This window comes from Ambystoma mexicanum, chromosome 1q, assembly GCF_040938575.1.
Source record: "Ambystoma mexicanum isolate Mex_15411 chromosome 1q, UKY_AmexF1_1, whole genome shotgun sequence".
Classification (NCBI taxonomy): Eukaryota; Metazoa; Chordata; class Amphibia; order Caudata; family Ambystomatidae; genus Ambystoma; species Ambystoma mexicanum.
The window spans coordinates 49,855,973-49,877,181 of record NC_090922.1 but is presented as its reverse complement, the minus strand read 5'-3'; the positions used below and the strand labels follow the sequence as shown (position 1 = coordinate 49,877,181).

Genomic DNA, 21,209 nt, shown 5'->3' with positions numbered 1-21,209 from the left:
CACCTTCTCTTACATCCACTCATTGCATTCTCTGCACAGGCGCACCCACACCCACCCAGAACATTAAAAACACTCAATCAAATCACTTCTCATTCACCCACCATTCACATACATACATACATACATACATACATGCATCTGACACACACTTCACACATGCAAAATACACATCATATTTTTTTTTAAAAAAGCCTTTTTCTTGCCCCTTTGGGCCGTCCTTCCAGGCCATTTTCGGCTCCTCTGTGCTGCTCACAAACGGGAACCGGGAAGCTGCAAGAGCTTCCTGGTTCCTTATGTGAGCTGCGAGGAAGCAAGGGAGAAGTGGTTCGAGCTGAACGTGGCATATAGCTCCACCCACTACGGAGTGCCTTCCTGGCCCAGTCTTCACCCTGATGGGTGAGGACGAGGACCCACCTGACCTGGTAAAGGTGGGGGCCCCTGCACCGCGTGGCCCCCACTACATCAGGAGCTCTGCTTTTTTTTCTCCAAAAAAGTTGGGGTTGCAAGTGAGTCCCCAGGAGTTGTAATTGCTGCCCTCAGGGGTCGTAGTTGCGAACCCTGGCACCCTCCAAATGATGTCCCTCGGTCAATACAGACCCTTTGTCCAGGCCTCTGGATGGTACAGCAACAGTGATGGAAATGCATTTTTTTTGTAATTGTCCAAACAGGACTTTGAGATTTTCTGAAAGAGTGCTAGTGGTATACATATGTTCTACTGCTGCCAAATACCTAATTTGGTAGATTCACTCAGATTGGTAATCCGATGAAGTCCTAATGATGCCTTAAATGTGTGTAGGTGGAGGAGGGCGAGAAAAAAAATCCCATACTCAGTGAAAAATGCTGCTCCTTACCGAATGTGCACTGTGCCAGGTTTGTGTCCACGTTTGTTAAGTGATATTTCAAAATGCTTACCCACTTGCTTTGTCTCCATGTCCAAAGGTCAATTTTAAAAACTGAGACCCCCTAAAATGAGACTACTAAAAGTCAATGCCTGCAAGGTCTCTTTTTCCATATTTTGAACTGCTTGAGTCTGTTCCCTTTCCAAAAGTCAACCCCTTTTTAAATTATTTTTTGTGTTCCCTCTCATGTACATTATCCCTCTTCCTAACTTATCCTTTTCCTTCAATATCTCAGTTTTAGTAAAACATGGTTTCCTTTTTAAAAAATGTTTCTTTCTACTTATGTCCCCGCACCCTGATATAAAATCGTTTTTTAATGTCAAACGTTGAACCTACTGGCCTCGAGCAGCCTCGCTTTTGGTTGTTTCGTGTTTTTACTGTAGGCCTTTGAACAAGATGCGCTACATTGTGTTTCCGGAAAGCGTTTATTACAATCTGACGCAAAGCCCTCTAGTATTTCGAGACACAGACCCCAGAGTAGGCAGTGGGTGTGGCACACGTAACACACATTTTGGATTCTGGGGAGGGGACTGCAATAATGGACCAGAATACTGGCCAAACCTGTGAATATCGGAGTAGAATCCTTTGTGTAAGGGCCCTCCTTTCTATATGCTGAGTAATCCTCGTTCACATAGAGCAGTTTACACTTAAACTGAAAACGTTGTCACTTTTGTGCTCTATTAGTCATTTTGGGTCATACTGCCCACAGCCAATAGGAACACCTCCCTTAACTCCTCCTTTGTTGGCCATCTTCAGGTTTTTTTACCACACGTTATTTTAAGGAGTCCCCAAAAATCATCTCTTAAACATTTCTACGAATACCTTTTGGATTTTAACATTTCCACCCAAAAATGATATTTTTTGACATTACTCGTTGACCGGCATTTGCGGTGACCGTGCTAGCTTTGTAGACCATTCCCGCTGCCGGCAATTTTTCGACAATGCTTAGTCTTCACAGTTGAGCCTACCTCATGGCTGAGTCCACAAGGAAGAGCCTGTTCAAACCTGTGCCCAATGTTTATTGACGACTGCCTCTACTGCTTTCACCCTCACCATGTCATCCAAGACTGCGAAATATGCCAGTCATTCTCCAACACAATGCTGCGGGATCGACATTGTCTAGTGGCTCGAGGATTCTGGTGGGGCCTCTGACTCTGCATCGGTATGGAGTCATGCTTCGTCACAGCAGGGCAGGATGGCCCAGCGAACCACCTCAAGTAAGAGGTCAAGATCGCTCAAAGTCCAGGCCACCAGCAAAAAGAGGCATAAAGACACCTCCGGCGACAAGCCCCTATCCTCGACCGGTCTTCATCAAAGGTCAGTGCTCAAGGGGGGGTCGGCGGGGAAGGAGAGCCAAGGCCCTTTACATCGCCTCAAGGACATGTCTTTATCGAAGTCCACGTCTAAATTGGGTGGCCACTATTCGCCTACAATGTCGAAAAATAGCTTATCGTCCAGATCGGCAACTCGTGTGTCATCACCGACGACCAAGCCTTCCTCTGGGTCATCTACCCCAAGGCCGTTGACTCCGTCCACTGGGACCTTGGCAACAGAGCCTTGGTCTGCCACACACACCTTGTCATCAACAAAACTGTCAATGGCTGCGATCTTGTCAACGCCTAAACCATCCACGGCCACAACCACTACTGATTCGTCATCGAGAACATCTTATCCAACGGCTGTGACACTCGTAGATGGCACCGGCAACGACCCAGTCGACCTGGAAAAAGTGCATCTTCCCATAAGATTGTTACCACTGCCATTGTAACTGGCGTCGCCAACACCCAGACCAGCAGTGTCAGCATTGACGCCCATCCACGGGCATCTTTCCCCAACCTTGGGGTGGCCCTGTTACCGGGAGGTATTGTGGTCTCTCAGACAAGTCCTTCCCAATTGGAAAAGGTAGAGGAAGCACATGTGGAGGCCATTGTGTATACAGCACGCCCGACATCGCCTTGCAGAAGGCAATCCAGCTCACCACGGTGGGAGGCAAGCCTAATCAGACTACCTCCTCTGCATTCATCTCAGGCACAGGACAGTTTGCCTTTAATGTAGCCAGCTCCATTGCTACCTCCACAGGGAAACATGTAATTGGAAATGTTATCCACATTAACCACTATGGTGGCAACCTTGCAGCAATTTCTACCTGCACCAGCGCTGGTTCCAGAGGTAGATGACATTTCTCGCCCCCTCCTCCTCCTCCGAAGGGGAAAACACCTGTCAGTACCGCAGAGGCTGTCCGCTACTGGAACAGACACTGATCCCGACCAGTTGGATGATGGGTTTCCACTCATACTTCCCACACTGACGAATTTGATGATTTAATCGCAGGTTATGGGGAACCATATGACATTCCACTCAGGGACTCAACCCCATGCAAGGTTGGGGCCTCCCATGTGCTTATGTCCAGAGCGGCCAAGATGTTCGGGCTTGTGCAGGGGGAGCAGCGCAAGGTGGGTCTGCTATACCAACACAGAGAACAGCACAGGAAATCTGTCATGTCCATCCCTCTGTTGGAAGACGTCTGAGAGGATGGCCGGGTCACCTTGGCGCACCCCGCAACTACCCCGGCTACGAAAGACTGGTTTGACAAAAAGTACAGAGCTCCAGAGAGTGGCGTCTCTGCGCCCAACCCACGCCTGTTGTCTCCGCTGCTGCCAGTAAAAGGTCAGCTAACCCATCGTCATCCTGCTGTGTCCCTCCAGACAAGGAACGCAAGCACCTCAACGCCTTTGGTAAAAAGATCATTACCACCATGGCCACGGCTATCAAGGCGGCAAATGCAATAGCCAAACTCGCACGCTACGATCGCGAGCAGTGTTACAAGATGGGTCCCCCTGCTAGAGTTTCTGCTGGATGACAAACGAGAGGCCATTGACATCTTCCATGAGGGTGAATTGGCATCAGATACCGTCTCTGTGGACATCGCTGATACTGGGTTTCTTCAGCTTGGAAATCGAGCTGTTACGCAGGCAGGGTTGGCTCAAGGCCCCAGACTTTAGACTCCATGTCCAGTCCAGGGTCATTGATATGCCCTTTGACGGATCTGCCCTTTTTGGGAAGAAGGGGGATGAAGCCTTACAATCTATAAAAATTGACACAGAAACCGCTCGCTCCTTGGGCACGCTACAGCACCGTTGCCAATCCTTTCATTTGGTAAAAGGGTGTTATGGCAGGACTTTGTGGGATAAACGCTCCACGTACCAATCTTCCTCCTCTTACAAGGCCCCATACTCATCAGGGGACCAGCACAGAAAAATATCCCAGTCCTACAGGGGATTGCAGCGGCACTGTCGCTCCGCTTAATCTAGGGGCTAGTCCGGCAAACAGACATGACCAGCCCAAGACCATGTCCTCCTGCTTTAACACCCCGGTGGGAGGATGACTGTCAAGTATCGCCGAAGAATGGACAAACATCACAACTGACGAATGGTTGCTATCCATCCTCCAGCCGGGCAACTCGCTGGAGTTTGTGGACTATCCACTGGATATTCCTCCCACACACAAACAAGAAAAGTTGTTGCACCTCTTTCTACAGGAAGTATGAGCTCTGCAGCTAAAGGGAGCAGTGGAGAAGGTTGCAAAGGAGGAGCTGGGCAAAGGAGTCTACACCCGCTACTTCCTGGTAAGGAAAAAGTCACTGCACAACAAGTCGGTGGGGGGGAGGGCCATATTAGATCTAAGGGTGCTCAACAAATTCCTAAAGGCACAAACGTTGTGCATGGTCACACTGCAGCAGGTGTTGGCCCAGCTACAACAAGGTGACTTTTTGGCATCCCTCGACCTCAAGGACGCCTACTTTTGCATCCCTATACGCTGCTCACTCCGGCGCTAGCTGTGCTTCGTGGTGGCAGGAATGCATTATCAGTTCAAAGCCCTTCCATTCCTGTCCCCAGAGTTAGGGTGAATGTTGCATACTAAAAATTATTTGATTACGAGTGTCCGTATCTGTGGAATGTCGGATTCATTTGTCCGGAAAGAGTCTCTCCCAATAAGGTTATGCAATATTGAGTTTATGTGGAAGTCTGTGGCCCTGCCTCTCTAATTTGGCATATGGTTTACATGAAGTTTACTAAAAGTTTTTTTTTTTTTTAAGTATTGTAATTTTATTCATTCATTTATTCATTTGTAAAGTGCACATAGCCCAGAAGCAACTAGGCGCTGATTATTGCTTAAGGATATGGTTACAGCTTTGTAGTCTTAGAGGCATTACATTACAACTTACACAGTACAGTACATATAAAGCATTAAGCACGCAGGACATAACATGTTAACAGCAAATTTACATTAGGTTCGAGAGCAAAAATCTCACACTTTACATATTTATATGTTGTTACGGATCCTTATCCCAATTTGTACTAGAATGAAGGGCTAAGGGTCTATTACAAGAGGTCAGATCTGAAGAGTAGGGTTTTAAGGTTTTTTTTGAATGACCAGAAAGACATGTAATTTCTCAGATTGTAGGGGAGGTCGTTCCATAGTTTTGGAGCTATAACCGGTTAATTTGATAATTTATATAATTGGAATGTTTTAAAATAATTTTTCTTTTATAACACGCTTAGTACCGGAGACCAGTTTCTAAGCGCCCGAACAGATGTTTTGTACTGACTCTCATGGTCCCTAGCAATTTACTATGCTGGGTGGGGCTGATGGAAGTTGTAGTCCAAAACCTCTGGAGAGCCAAAGGTTGCAGACCCCTGACCCAACATGCCTGGTCCTCTGCCCTTTTCTCTGCTGCACTTTGGTCCAGATTTGGCCATGGGGCCCCGCCATTTGCCTTGTGTGAAGGGCTTGGTTGTGAAGTAATACGCCAAGTGAAATATCAATGTTTTTTCAGACTGCTGTAAAATGCAGTGTGTGACATCTCAACAGGTTGTTGCTGTTGACAATGTTTGCAAGGTACCCCATTTGTAATAGTTTGCTTGTATCCGCAGCTCCCTTCCGAGATGAAGCAAACCAGATCCGTGGTGCTAACATGGGGGTTTTTATTCAATGCTCATCACAGCCACCTGCAGTGATAGTACACCTCGGGTCATTTTACATTGGGCAGAGCCTAAAGCAATGCGTAACGCAAAGCGGAATTAAAGTTTCTGCTGCGCTGTCCTGTCCCCCTCATCTTCAAAGTGCAATAATGTTTAGTCTTGCTGGGTGGGATCCCACAGTTAGTAATTTCCATTTCCTGCACTGGTTATTTGTACAAGTTTGACCACCAGGAGAATAAAATGAGTAAAGGGGTTTTCATCGGTTTTTACTTATTAATTTAAACTGTTTTGTAAACATTTAAAATTGCATGCAGTGGCCCCAGCTGGATACACGTTCTAATGTTGGTGATTCCCTACATGCAGTCTACATCTAATATAAAATGACCCTCGCCATCGTACGAGAGTGGCATTGGTGTCTAGCAGGGGTTCAACCTGCTGTAAACTGCAGCGTAGCTTCCCTCGGAAGACTGACTTGGAACGCTCTGTGACAGATGAGTTGTCTTGCAGTGTCTGCACGGTGCAGTTTTCATAATCTATCCAATATGCTTTTTGCTCAGTGTATCAAGGCTGCATTGTTGTGTTGTTTACACAGAGCCATGCAGTGTGTTTTAGGCTGGGTCATTTGTTTAAATCGTGCTGTAGGATTGAGTTTGCATCCTCTCTGTCGACTGTTTTGGCATACCGACTGTTTTAACATGCAGTATATGACAGATGCTGTTATGGTTCTTTACCGAGTGCCATTTGCGTGCCGCGTTTGTATTTCTTTCGAGTGCTTTGAGATGCACACTGCGTGCGGTGTGTGCCGCGAGTACATGAAATATGCGATTGATTGCTAAGCATCTTCGGAAGGCCTGCGTGTGGCGTAGACGGGTTAACGAGTGGCCCGAGGTGAAAGCGTGAGGTACAGAATGATTAGGACCCTCAACACTAGTCTTGGGCTTCTGTGCCCCCCAGCATTGTTGCCTCAGAACCGCTCCTGCCTTATAGAAGGCCCACGGCGGGCACACCGCTATGCCACAGGCATCGTCCTCCAGAGAAGAATTCTGAGGCGAATCGGAAAGGCAAGCGAAAAAATGGACCAGAGTAAAAAGCCTTTATTTTAAACGTATTAAAATAGCAATCCGCGGTAAAATGGGAAAATGCGAGATGGTGGGAGAGAGAGCGTTCCTGATTAAAGAACAGAATGTCCAACTGTAGAAGGGTGCTTTCATTGTCTGAGTAGGAGGTTGGGGCGGGGGGGGGGTGGCAGTCGAGCGGGGGGAGAGTATATAGACGAAAACACAATTTGGTCTAAAAAATTGAATTTCTCTGATAAGGAATTTCAGAAGCGGCTGGGCTGATCCAGTCAGCAGACAAATAATCATACGCACTTTAATAATCTTTATTTTGCAGGAGGCTGTTTCCAGGGTAACCGAGAGCGAGCGGCAGAACAGCAGCACCCTGCTGATCACAAAGGCAAATCTGCAAGGAGAAATATCAGTGAGTCGCTCTCCCTCTCCACTGTAACGAGGACTTGTATTTCTCATGCATCACTTTAATAACCTGCTTTAAGGCTTCCTCCTCCCCCGTGCCCCCTCCCCCAGCTCCCTACTCCACTTCTCCTTCCATTATTCGTGTCCGTCAGAGCTCGGTAATGTGGAATTGTGAACCCCATTGGGACGAGCGAAAGAACAGATGTAACATCGTTAGCATTTTCCGTGTAATTACTTTTTTTATTGCTGCTTCCACCGCCATTTCTCTGCGACCCAGTCACTATTTCCCTCCAGTGTCCCTGAGATGTGACTCGGCCTTGAGGAGGGGGGGGCGGGGTGGGGGTCACCAGTAGCACGTGCAGGCAAAGATCACTGGCATGCTGTTGACCACTTGGTACGATAAACCTGGATGCGACCCCTTTTTGATGACGAAAACCATTATTTCACTACTGGACAAGGTCAGGGGTCTCCACCACCAGCCTGTTAGGGACAAACAGGTTAATCTCTAAACTTCAGCCAGTGCGGGGAAGGGAAGGATGGGCTATCGCTGCACTATAGTTAAGTTGAGCATCGAGATACATGGGGAAACCCGCAAAATTAATTGCTAATACATTTTTACTCGCATGATGGATTTGGCTGAAATGTTGCTAACAAAACGTTTGTCCCTACCGCCCCCCACCCCCAACCGGAAATTTGGGAAAAGATCTGTTACAAAATAAAAAAGTTATGAAAGTAAAAAAAAACACGGATTCGGCTTCATCTCCATTCATTTTCCAGAGAAAATAACAAAATTTGGTGCTAGCGCACAGCCAAAACCACTGGACGGAATTGGACCAAGTACAAAACAATTTGGGATGGAGTGTTGACTCTATTTCCAGAAAGGAAGGCTGGCCTACGTGAAAACTAGAGTACCATCTACAGTAACATGGAGTCCGGGTTACTGGGAATGAGATGGTACAAGCTTGCGCCGCCAATTTGCTGCAGCATACCCCCTACCTGTCACAAAATATCAGCAGAGGAAAGCAGATGTGTAATTGGTAGAGGAATCGGCAGGGGGAGACCGGCCTCCTCTGACGCATGCTGTCACTTTGATGTTCAGACACTAACCAGCCCAACTCTTGCTGGCTGAAAGCAATGTAGTATGTCACGCATACTTATTTTATTGGAGTATGAGTACTTCACGTTCAAAATGTGTTCTCAGAAGAGCCGAATTAACCTCAACAAGTCTGTTAATAGAATTTTTATAAAGACTTAATCTGGTACAAATCAGCATATACACTCACAAGAGGTGGTACAGCCTACAAGACATTCAACTTCAATAAACGCAGAATGTGGAGACCCATAGTAACTAAATACCTCAAGCTTTCCGTTTTTACAAGTGGTTCCTAAAAGGAATTGCAACCACTCTCATTAGAAAAAGATAATGCCACAGTAATCTGAGTTGTAATCTGGGCAATATATGGGACATATATATATATATATATATATATATATATATATATATATATATATATATATATATATATATATATATATATATATATATATATCTGAGTCTTGTGGAATCTGCTTAGATCACATACTGTGCATAGGCCGACATCTAGTGGAAGCTGCAGAGTATTACAGTTTGTTTTTCGAAACTCGAAAATGGGCGTTGACAAAGGGCGTGCCAGTAATACTATCCCTAGTGTGACGTCCACTGTACCCAAGATCCCTCACGCGTCTAGGATCCTCAGATTGGTTTTTTCCGCCATACTGGTCGGAAGCATTTTGCGGAGTCCCCTGGCCTTAGCCATACTTTTGCTAAAATATCGATAAATTTACATCCTTTCCCCATCCCAACGTCGAACTTCGACACTCGACGCCGGCTTGGAGAAGAATTCGACCGTCGGCTGCTGCACGACGGATTTGGGCCTCGGAAGGCCTCTGGCCTCGGCCTGGGCCTTGGAAAGCCTCTGGCCTCGGCCCTGCAAGTAGGGAGAGTGGGGGGTTGGACATACTCTACACTCTTGGTATATAGGTACACCTTATACATTTCCTACACTTACCAGCCCGCTGCCTATGGAGGGTACCCCTTTTCAATTCTGCCCAAAGTGCAATCGCAAATACCCTTGGGTCGACCGGCACGCCACGTGCAATCTCTGCTTGCCGAGGGACCACCCCGAGGCGAACTGCAGAGCGTGTAGTAGGTTTAAACCTAAGACATTTAAGGACCGTTCGACGAAGCGTTGGGCCCACCACGCCAGGCAGGCAGCCATGGCAGCGGAGGGCGCCTTCAGCGATGGCAGCGACGCCGTGCTTTCGGACGGCGAGGGCATTACGGCGTCTAAAGACAGCCGAGCGCAAGTCCCCGACCTCGGAAGGTCGTCCGACAGGGCGGCTATGGGGAAGACCCCCGGCGACACAAGCGCTTCACACACCACTCACACAAAACACACGAAGTCCAACCGAGACTCGACGATGTCGAGTTCTCGGAAAGAGGCACATAGAGAACGGTCCGAATCGGTGTCCTCTGGGCGTTCTCGATCGAGATCGCCGCATGACTCCAGGCAATCATCCACTCTTGCCAAGAGTGCCTCGCTCCCTAAGCTAACGGAAGTTCGATCGTCGGAGGACGAAGGCGACTTCCACCCCCAGGCCGCTCTCCAGGAGTCAGAGCCTGCAGACAAGATCAGCGAGGCCCCACGTTCGAAGGACAGGGACTCTACCCCCGATCCTCGACGCCAGGCGTCGAAAACCTCCAGAACCACAAAGGGACAGGGAAAACACTCTTCCACTCACGGGGGGGGGGGCAAACAGCAGAAGAAACAACCACTGCACTCTTCCACACCTGTAAAACACTCCACTCCTCTTAAACAGACAGACAAGCCCAAGTCTGCTGCTATTTCTAAAACCAGCAAGTCTACTCAGGATAAGTCTCCTAGACTTTCTGAGAGAGTCATTCCCAGTTCCAAAGAATGGTCGAGTGATGACGTAGATAGGGTCATGTCAAGGATGTCTTCTTTGGCTGACTTTTATGATAAAAATCCAGAACATTTCCTTTCATATAATCCACAAGGGTCTACACCCTTAGGCTCTAATGATCCTATCCCCCCGAGTAAGAAGCCCCGGTTTGAGACACCTATAAGGTCTTCGGACCACTTTGAGGTACAACCATACTCACGGCCATACTCACAGTATCAAGGAGAGACTTCCTTTGGTGAGGACCAAGAATTTGGCATGGTAGAAGAGCAAACCGGGACGGGCTACTATGGGGATGATGAGGACCAAGAAGAGGAAGACCCTGAAACCTACAGAGTAGATTCCCCGGTAGAGAAGGAAGCCCCGGTTACCGACTCCCCTGTCGATAACCAACCCCTCCTGAACGAGGTTCTCGCACGAGCAGCAGAACATTTCCATATTGACACCCACGGTGTCCAGGAGGAGAGGGACTTCGCCGAGGAGTTAGTGGGAGAAAGGAGGCCCGTTGCCCAGACCATCTCTATCCTTAATTCTATTCAGCGAAGAATAGACCCGTCCCTGGTGAACCCGAAACTCACCAGAGCAGTCAATCCCAGAGTTGAAAAACTTTTCAGGGCAGCCCAGTCTGACCCTCTCTATATAAGAGGACATCTGAAGCCAGACTCCCTGGTTGTCACTAACACTCGTAAGAGGGCTGGAACATCGTCCGAAGCTCCTCCAGACAAGGAGAGCAAAAAACTATATGGTTTCGGCAGGAAAGTAGCCTCAACGTCTGCATATCAGGCAAGTATTGCAAACTCCACCACCCTGTTGGCCAGCTACAACTGCCATCAGTGGGAAGAAGTCGCAGCACTCATAGCCTCTGCACCAGAACCCTTAAAGGGCCAGTTAGCACGAATTTCAGCAGAGGGTAGAGCCGTGTCTGGTTGCATTTTAAAAGCAACTTTTGACGCCGCGGACACCGCAGGCAGATTGATAGCAGAAGGTACTGTTATCAAGAGACATGCATGGTTACGGCAGTCTGGTTTTAAGGCATAAACCCAGGCATCATTGTTGGACAAACCAGTGGAAGCCGATCTGTTGTTTGGTAAGGCGGTCGAGGACGCGCTGAAGAATGCCAAGGACGAATATGAGACACTCAAGTCCCTTGGCCAACTAACCAATAAACCCCCTAACCAGAGAGGGAATGGAAATTTTCGTCGCCCACGCGGCCAAAATTCCCAGAGAGGATCAAACTATTCCCAGGGGCAGGGTACACAGTGGAACAACAACAGCCAACAGTCTACCCAGGGTTACGGCAGGTGTAATGGGAGAGGACGTGGTAAAGGCAGAGGCAGCCCCAGTAGAGGAGGCGGCACGCATCCACCAAAGCAGTGACGCTCAGTTCAGGGTCCCTTCACATGCAACCCCAGTAGGGGGACTCATTTCCAACTTCACCCAGGCTTGGGAAGGGATCACATCACATCAGACAGATGGTTGCTGTCAACAGTATTCGCAGGGTACTGTATAGAACTACTGCAGCGTCCCCGGAACCATCCTCCACGACAAAGAGTACACTCTTTAGAACATCAGAAGATTCTCCTCGAGGAGATCGCCAATCTGCTAGCAAAGGACACGATGGAACACGTCCCGGGACACCAGGTAAACAAGGGTATTTATTCAACTTACTTCCTTGTGCCAAAAAAAGATTTGACAATGCGCCCAGTATTGGATTTACGGCCTGCCAACAAGTATGTCAAGCCCCAAAAGTTTCGTATGACTACGCTACAAGAGGTAATCCCCCTCCTAAAAAAGGGGGATTACATGGCAACCTTGGATATGAAAGATGCCTAATTTCATATTTCCATGTTCCCAGCGCACAGAAGGTACTTGCGCTTCAAGGTGGACAGTCGGCACTACCAGTTCAAGGTACTGCCCTTCGGGATAGCTTCGGCACCAAGGGTATTCACCAAGGTACTGGCGGTGGCGGCTGCACACCTACGCAGGGAGGCAATCCCGGTGTACCCTTATCTGGACGACTGGCTCATAACGGGGGAAACCCCAGTAATTTGCAGGACAAACCTTCAAAGGACTATCGACCTCCTCCACGAATTAGGCTTCTCAATCAACGAGAAAAAGTCAAGCCTGGTGCCAAGCACCTCCAAACAGTTCCTAGGAGCAATCCTAGATACTCAAGAGGGGTTGACATTTCCTTCAGAGGAAAGAATTCGGAATATACTACTGCAAATTCCGCAATATCAGTCTGGTCACTAAATAACGGTACGCAAAGCAATGCGTTTGCTGGGCATGATGGCGTCATGTATTTACCTGGTCCCCCACGCGCGCCTGCGCATGCGTCCCATGCAGGAATGGTTGGCGAAACAGTGGTCTCAGGCAAGTGGTCAGTGGGACGATCTAGTGGTCGTTTCGCCAACACTGGTACAAAGCCTTCACTGGTGGACCCTTTTACGATCCCGAAGTACAGACAGTAGTCACTACTGATGCATGCCTGACGGGGTGGGGAGCTCACCATCTCCACCACACAGCTCAGGGTCTCTGGTCTCCCTCAGTGGCCAAGAACCACATCAACCTGCTAGAGCTTCTGGCAGTATTCAGAGCGCTTCAAGCGTTCGAGCCCTACCTACTAAACCTGTCAGTGCAAATCCGGACGGACAGCACGACAGCCATGTTCTACCTGAACAAGCAAGGAGGGACTCGTTCGCCAAATCTGTCCAAGCTTGCCCAGAAAATCTGGATATGGGCACTCAGACGGAACATCTTCCTGTCATCACAACATGTTCCAGGGGGGCTCAATTCCCTAGCGGATGCTCTGAGCAGAGACTCCCTCCCAGAGGAACACGAATGGGTTCAACACAGAGAGGTCGTAGAAGATATCGCCTCTCAGTGGGTTTCCCCACTATAGACTTATTCACCACAAGCGAAAAAAGACAATACCCAGGATTTGTATACAGGTTCCCCCAACCAGACTCCCAGGGGAACGCCCTGTGGATGAACTGGTCAGGGATGTTTGCGTACGCTTTTCCACCAACTCCTCTAATCAGGAAGGTGGTGAACAAGATGAACAGAGTCGATCACGCTCGTCCTAGTTGCTCCCATGTGGGCAAGACAACCGTGGTTCCCACACCTACGCAGGATGGCGGTGTGCAAGCCCATCAAACTTCCGGCCTGGTACAACCTACTGTCCCAGCACCAAGGTCAAACAGTGCATCAACAACCCAACTCAATGAACCTGGCAGAATGGCTCCTGAGGTCATAGAGTTTGGACATCTCAGTTTACCACAGAGGTGTATGGACATCCTAAAGGAATCTAGGAAACCAAACACAAGGCACTGCTACTTTGACAAGTGGAAGAGATTCATTATCTGGTGCCAGAGTAAACAAATCAACCCAGTTGATTGCACTCCTTCCACTATTGTTACATACATGCTCCACCTGCTGGATGCAGGACTGGTTTTTAACTCACTGAAAGTACACCTGGCAGCTCTGTCGGCATACACCACTTCCCATAACAAGGTCTCGTGGTGGAAAGTACCAGTAGTTAAAGCCTTCATGGAAGGAGTAAAGAGACTTCACCCTCCTATTTCAAAACCACTAGGGTGGGACCTTAATGTGGTGCTATCTAAGCTCATGGGCCCCCCTTTCGAGACCCATGCATAAAAGCAGTCTCAAACACCTGACTTATAAAACGGCCTTCTTAGTAGCTATTACTTCTATAAGAAGGGTCAGTGAAATTCAGGCTCTGTCAGTGCAGGATCCCATCTTTACTGTCCATAAAGACAAACTGGTTTTACGCACACACCCTAGGATCTCACCTAAGTTTATATCTAAATTCCACGTAAACCAGTCCATCAAGCTTCTGTCTTTCTTCCAGGACCCTCAAAGCTCGGCTGAGGTGAAACTACACACACTAGATGTGCGTAGGGCGGTCCTCTACTATGTAAATAAAACCAGACCGCTAAGGAAAACAGATCAGCTGTTTGTCTCCGTAGCTACAGGCAGAGAGGAAGATCGCGTCTCTAAAAGTGCCATCTCGAAGTGGATTATTAACTGTATCCAGCTGTGTTACTCACTCTCTGAAAAGACTCTGCCTTTCATGCCAAGAGCCCACTCTACAAGAGGCATTGGGGCCACTCTGGCTTTCATTGCAAATGTACCCCTTGACACCATTTGCAAAGCAGCTACTTGGAGCTCTATTCACACTTTTACTCAGCATTACTGCATTGACACCCATTCCAAGGCAGATACACAAGTGGGACAAGCGGTTCTAAGACACTTATTTGCTCATGACCCTTCTCACATCCCACCTTCTCCTTCAGGTACTGCTCGCTAATCTATGCACAGCATGTGATCTAAGCAGATTCCACAAGCCTCAGAAGGGATACATTACTCACCGTAATCGTATTTCTGATGCTTGTATCTGCTTGGATTCACATGCGACCCACCCTTCCTCCCCTCTGAGAGAAGGCGCATGGTTGCTTGTAGTCTTAACTTTCTATCTATCTGCTTGGATTATCTGTACTCGCGCTACTCCTCATGCTACCTCATGTCAGATAAAATACAATCTGAGGATCCTAGACGCGTGAGGGATCTTGGGTACAGTGGACGTCACACTAGGGATAGTATTACTGGCACGCCCTGTGTCGACGGCCATTTTCGAGTTTCGAAAAACAAACTGTAATACTCCGGAGCTTCCACTAGATGTCGGCCTATGCACAGCATGTGAATCTAAGCAGATACAAGCATCAGAAATAAGATTACGGTGAGTAATGTATTATATATATATATATATATATATATATATATATATATATATATATATATATATATATATATATATTTTTTTTTTTTGTTTTTAAGAAAGTAAAAATACCCTGTTTCGACCTAGTTCCCATTCATTTACCCATAGAGAACATTTCCACATTTTGTTCTAGCGCACAGCCAAAACCGCTGGATGGAATTGGACCAGGTACAAAATTATTTGGGCACCAAGCATTGACTCGATTTCTGGGGGGGGGGGTGTCTGTGGTTGTTCCGTCCAGTAGTTTTTAATAGTTTAAAAAATATTTGGAGAAGGGGATGCCCCCTCCTCCCAAAATTATAGCTATATCTCCCATGGTGCTTTGCTGGAGAGAGGATTTTCAGAAGTTGCTCAGGTTTAACAAAACCAAATCTTTGAAATTCAGCCGATGTGGGAAGTCCCATTGCAAATCACATAAGCACATACATAGTGTAAGAGAAGAGATTCACAATGAATGTATGTGCTCATTGGCTTTGCAACAGGAGTGCGTGCACCGAGTTAAGCTGGTAATGACTTCCCACATCTGTGAGTTTTCAAGGGTTTTGTTGTGTCAAATCTGGTCAACTTAACTGCACTTTTGTTCTGTGAATTTCAAGGATTTTCTAGACCATTGTTTTTTTTTTACAGGCCACTACCTGTGTCCGCTGTGTATGTTCCCCCAATATGTTTCTTGTACACCCACTATGTGGCCACACCCTTCAGCACTTTCATGATTTTTCAGTGGAAATAAATCTATGCATATATAAACATTGTAAGGTGGCTGCTTCCTCTGAGCAATGTAACACAAGGGAAATGGTTCGAATGGTGAACAGGAAAGAGCAACTGAACCTGACCTGGGAGCTCATCTTTGTATAAATGCGAATAACACAGGAAACTGTTTGACTCAGAAGCACGGGAAAGGGTGAAACGCGTTAGTGCAGCAGACACATTGCTGTTTGTTTGTTTACTGAAACTTGTTTTTTAATCATGGATTATTAAAGAACTTCAACGCTAATCTGGTCGTCTGTGGTGTTTGGAGAAAATAAGTGCTGTGAGGAGTGCGGTACGAGCATTGGGGAAACACAAATGAATGGATATATATATATATATATATATATATATATATATATATATATATATATATATATATATACATAACAAAAAGGAAAGCGGAGAGGGGCGCACTTCAGTTCCCTGCACAGTAAACCACCTCAGCCACTGGTGTTTTCCTCCTACCGGGTTCTGTGCTCTTCACATCATCAGGGAGGCAGTCTTAACTGCAGCTCACAGCAAGTGCAGGTGTTGACAATCAATGATGATTCTGCTGCAAGGACGTCTGGTAGCTGTAGTCATCAGGTTTGCAAGGAACAAGCTCACACCCAGTCCCACAGTGAGGAAAGTGGGTGGGGGGAGTAGCCTACAGTGAGGCAGGTGGTGTATCCTGGCAGGATATGCACACCGAGAGACGCGGCTGCATCTAGAGGCGAGCAAAGCAAATTACCCGAAAACAGACGTGATTGCAACCAGATAACCAGGATACACCACCTGAAGTACTACAGAAAGCCAGAACCTGCAACCCCAACACTAAGCGTGGTATTCAACACACGCCCATGAAAGAAACCTTGCCCAATCCACTACTATTGAAAGTGGAGGAACAGTGGAAGAAGTCTTTGGATCACTTGTTGCTGCTTGACATTTTAAAAAGGACTGTTTGTCATCCTCTGTGTGCGAAATATCCACCATCTGTGAAATACATGAGGATATTCTTGTTGGAGCTCATTAAAAAGAATTGAGGCTCTTTTGTCACACACCCCCTACTCTGTTGCGTTATGAAGAGGCAACGTGAAACTGGCGATAGCACTCCGTCCTGAAGAAGGTTGACCAAAATTACCAGGCAAGGGGACCTTTGCCTTGTTTAGAGAACTCAACCAAAACATATGTCAACAGTTTTCTACCCCAGAATATGTACAGAGGGTCACATTGTAGAATATGAGGGTGTTAAAATGACATTTGTTTGATTAGTATTTGTGATATGACCTTGTATTTGTGATGCCTGACCTTGTCCCATTCTTCCGCCTTGCAATGGCGGGCGCAGCGCGGGATGAAAACGAGGCTCCAGCCTCGTGGCCTGATTGCCAGGCAACCGAAGGCCATCTAAGTGGGAAACATCCGCCGGCAGGCGGAAACCCTGGCCAGGTGGCGAAGGCCAGAGGAAAAGGCCTTGTTTGCCGTTGTTCGCCGGTGGATGCCGCCAGCCGCCTATTCCGACTCCAAGGACTAAGTCATCTAGCTCCACCACCACATCCCACCGCTCGCCCAGTTACTACTAGTCTGCAAAAGGTGAGAGCCCCATCTGGTTGCTAACCATGCCACTTGTGCTTGCAGATCAATGACTATTGTTTACGCTTCATCTGTATAATCTGCTGACACCCGGCCAACACCGTACTTCCTATTAGAGCTAATCCCTCATTGTGCCCCATTGCACTGCCTGTGCACCACCAGAGACTATATCACTGACTGCCCTGATCAGATCACTGCAGCATTGTACTTACAGCCAGTGCTCTCCTGTGCCGCTCTTGCCCAATTGGCACTCTGATCCTGTGTTTACACTGTATTCTAATATTGTAGCTTACAGCCCAGCTCTCAGCCTAACGCTGTGTCACGTGCATCAATGGTATTTAGCCTAGCTTGTGTCTTACCTAGGATTACCGCATTTAGCCCAATATTGTCCCATGTGCCTTAATGATATTTAGCCTAGCTTGTGTCCCGCTTAGGATTATTGTTGTTAGCCTAATGCTTCTGCATGTATGATAATGTTATCTAGCCTAAACTGCACCCCTCCTAGGATTATTGCTATCAGCCTACTAGCACTTTACTATTGACAACGGTATCTAGCCTTATTGGTGTAGACAAAGTGAGCCTAGCCTCATCTTACACCACCCCACATCCTTAGCTATGATAAACTGGATATTGTGCATCATGTTCCCCTTCTGCCTTGTCCCAGCGGACACCCCATGCACTGGCAACCACTTCCTCGCCCTCAGTAATGGGCTCACCAAACTAGCTTGCCCAAGACACCATCCCATCCCATCCCCTGTCCTACCCCCTTCCTCCCTACCATACCTCCTTTCCCATCTTCCTCCATTCTCACTCCCAGTCCCAAGGACCCCTACATAACCAGTAAGGAACACCATCCCACCCCGGCCATCATCAATGATCCACATGTACTCCCCAACCCTTCAATCAATGGTAAAACATACCCTATCCTAGGATATAAGAGAACACCCCGATTAAGAGCACGCACAAGGTTACCACACCACAACACCATTACCAGGTCCCAGCCACCCAGATCACCCAAACCTTCGGCCAACACAACAAATAATAAACACACTCAGCCTACAGTAACTAAAACTACTCCACCGTGTTGCCCACCAACTAAAAATACTCTCACTAAGGATCCCAACCCCCCCATTAGTCTAAAAAATGCACTCATCAACGCCCGCTCCCTTGGAGCCCATGCCATTGAAATTCATGACCTCATCATCTAACTCGACCTAGACCTGTTGGTAATCACAGAAACCTGGCTACACCAAGCCTCAGGTCCTCTGTTAGCACTGGCCATCCCACCAGATTACACCATTCTCAGATCTGATAGAACCACCACTCCAGGAGGCGGTGTTGCAATCATTACTAAAAATACCATCAAACGTAGATCAAGTTCCATTGAAATAATCGCAGGGTACAAACTACTGCTCGCCAAACTCACCTTGAACGAAAACACCACAATTAACATAGTGGTCATCTATAGATCCCCTAGCACAAACAGCCACCCAGAAACAGACATCCCACTAATACTGGCGCCCTTCCTTAAACCCAAAACGAAATGTATCATCATTGGTGACTTGAATCTCGGTTTTAATGACAACCAAGATACCAAAGCCACCGCCCTTCTCCTGGCACTAAATTACATGAATTTCTGTCAACACATCAATGTCCCCACTCACACCAAGGGCAGAACCCTTGATTGGATCCTCTCCCTCAACACCAACATCACTCTAGGCCCGATGACCCCACTTAGTTGGACAGACCACTACTGCATAGAATTTACTATCACTAGTGACGACCCTTGCACACCCAAGAACATAACTATGGACACCATTGAAAGTAGAAACCCGAAAAAGCTCACAGCTGAGAACTTCGACCCCACCTTGAACAAATTGCTAGATACACACTCAATCCTCAGCAATGACCCAACTACCATCGCTGAGTACTACCACAAATGCCTCTCCACAGCGATTGACACCATAGCACCTGTCGCCTCCAAACTAAGACGCCTCAATAAAAAATCCAACTTCTGGTTCAACGAGGAACTAATCGCCCTTAGAAGGAAAAAACACTCTCTCGAGCACGTCCATAATAAACATCCCTCCCCGGACGCAGACAAAGCATTCAAAGAAGCAAATACCCTCTACAAATCAGCTATCATCACCCACAAAGCAAACGCCTACAATGCTCGCATTAGCAATGCAGCCTCAGACTCCAAAGAGCTCTTCTCTATCCTTAGAGAACTTGAAAATCCACTTCCAACCGACACAGCCACAAACACAAGTAAAGAATGGTGTACCACCATACAAGACGCTCTTGCCTCCAAAATCACTATGCTGCAAAATAAAATCCATTCCAAAAAACTACTCCTAGCAACCAAAAACTCCCCCTCCCCTAATCCCTGCACCCTTTCCAGTGACAACTCCAACCCCCCCTTTCAATTCACACCAGTCACCCACGACCTCGTACTCGACACAATCTCCAAACTAAAAGCATCCAACTGCAAAGGAGACACTGTCCCGGCCAAATTAGTCAAAGCCTGTGCAAAACACCCTGACCCCTCTCATCACTAAATTTGTCAATGCCTCATTCAACTCTAATACAGTTCCGACCTGATTTAAAGAAGCCTGGGTTACCCCGCTTCTAAAAAAAACAAATCTGGACCCCACCATTACAACTAATTATCGGCCCATAACCACGGTCCCATTTTTACTCAAAATCATCGACAAACTAGCCTACAACCAAATTCAAACCCATTTAGAATCCAATCAGCTCCTCAGCACCAGACAATCAGGTTTCAGGCCTAACCACAGCACTGAAACAGCTCTCTTGGACCTCAAAATCCAGATGGATGCCATCAGAGATTCAGGGAAACTTTGCATTCTTCTGCTGTTGGACCGCTCAGCCGCGTTCGACCTGGTGGACCACGACAAACTCTGCAACTCACTTGCCCGCGAGTTTAACTTCTCCAGGGCAGCCACTGCTTGGGTGAAATCCTTCTTAACCGACCGCACCTCCAGAGTGTCCATAGGCAAAGAAGCAGCCAACCCCATCCCAGTCCCCATAGGAGTACCCCAAGGCTCTTGCTTTTCTCCCACGCTGTACAATGCATATACCAAGCTCCTGTTCTCAGCACTTGACGAAAGGGGTGTCATATACACAAATTTTGCGGATGACACCCAGATCCTTATACCACTGACAGGCAACTATGACCAGGACACACTAACAATCAATAAAATCTACGTCATCATACAAAACTGGATGGCATTAAACAGCCTATGTCTTAACGATGAGAAGACAGAAGTCCTCATCGTAGGATCTCCAGCCAAAATAGCAACCCTTCAGCCAGAATATTCAATCATCAATATCGACGGTACCAATATTCCAGTGTCAAAGCAAGTAAAAACACTGGGCGTGTACATCGATGCCAGCCTGACCATGACTAAACAGATCAATGTACTTTCCTCCTCCACGGCCTACACCTCTAAATTAATTGCGCTCAGCCGACAATTTCTGACCCCAGCAAATTGCCTCACCCTAGCCAGAGCACTGGTCCTATCGAAATTGGATTACTGTAATGTATTACTACTGGGCACCTCTAACACCAACCTAGCCAAAATGCAACTTTTGCAAAATAAAGTCCTGAGGGCCGCTCTAGGCATAAAAAAATCAGACCACATATCCAAGATTAGGAAAAATGCCCACTGGCTCTCCATCAAAGCCCGAATTATCTTCAAAACATTATGCATCACCCACACATGCCTTACCAAAAAAGGACCTATCTACCTCAATA

General features: G+C 47.3%; 1 protein-coding gene across 2 annotated transcripts in view; it reads left to right on the top strand.

Moving 5' to 3' along the window:
• The window catches only part of PMFBP1 (polyamine modulated factor 1 binding protein 1), a 1,360,893-nt gene that overhangs the window by 199,804 nt on the left and 1,139,880 nt on the right, over positions 1-21,209 (top strand). Inside the window, exon 4 of one of the 2 annotated variants that reach the window (XM_069635508.1) lies at positions 7,274-7,360. The exons of the other annotated variant lie outside the window; for it this stretch is intronic. Within the exon in view, the coding sequence (XP_069491609.1) occupies positions 7,274-7,360 (87 nt within the window). The remainder of the gene's footprint in view (positions 1-7,273; positions 7,361-21,209) is intronic. 2 annotated transcript variants of the gene reach the window in all.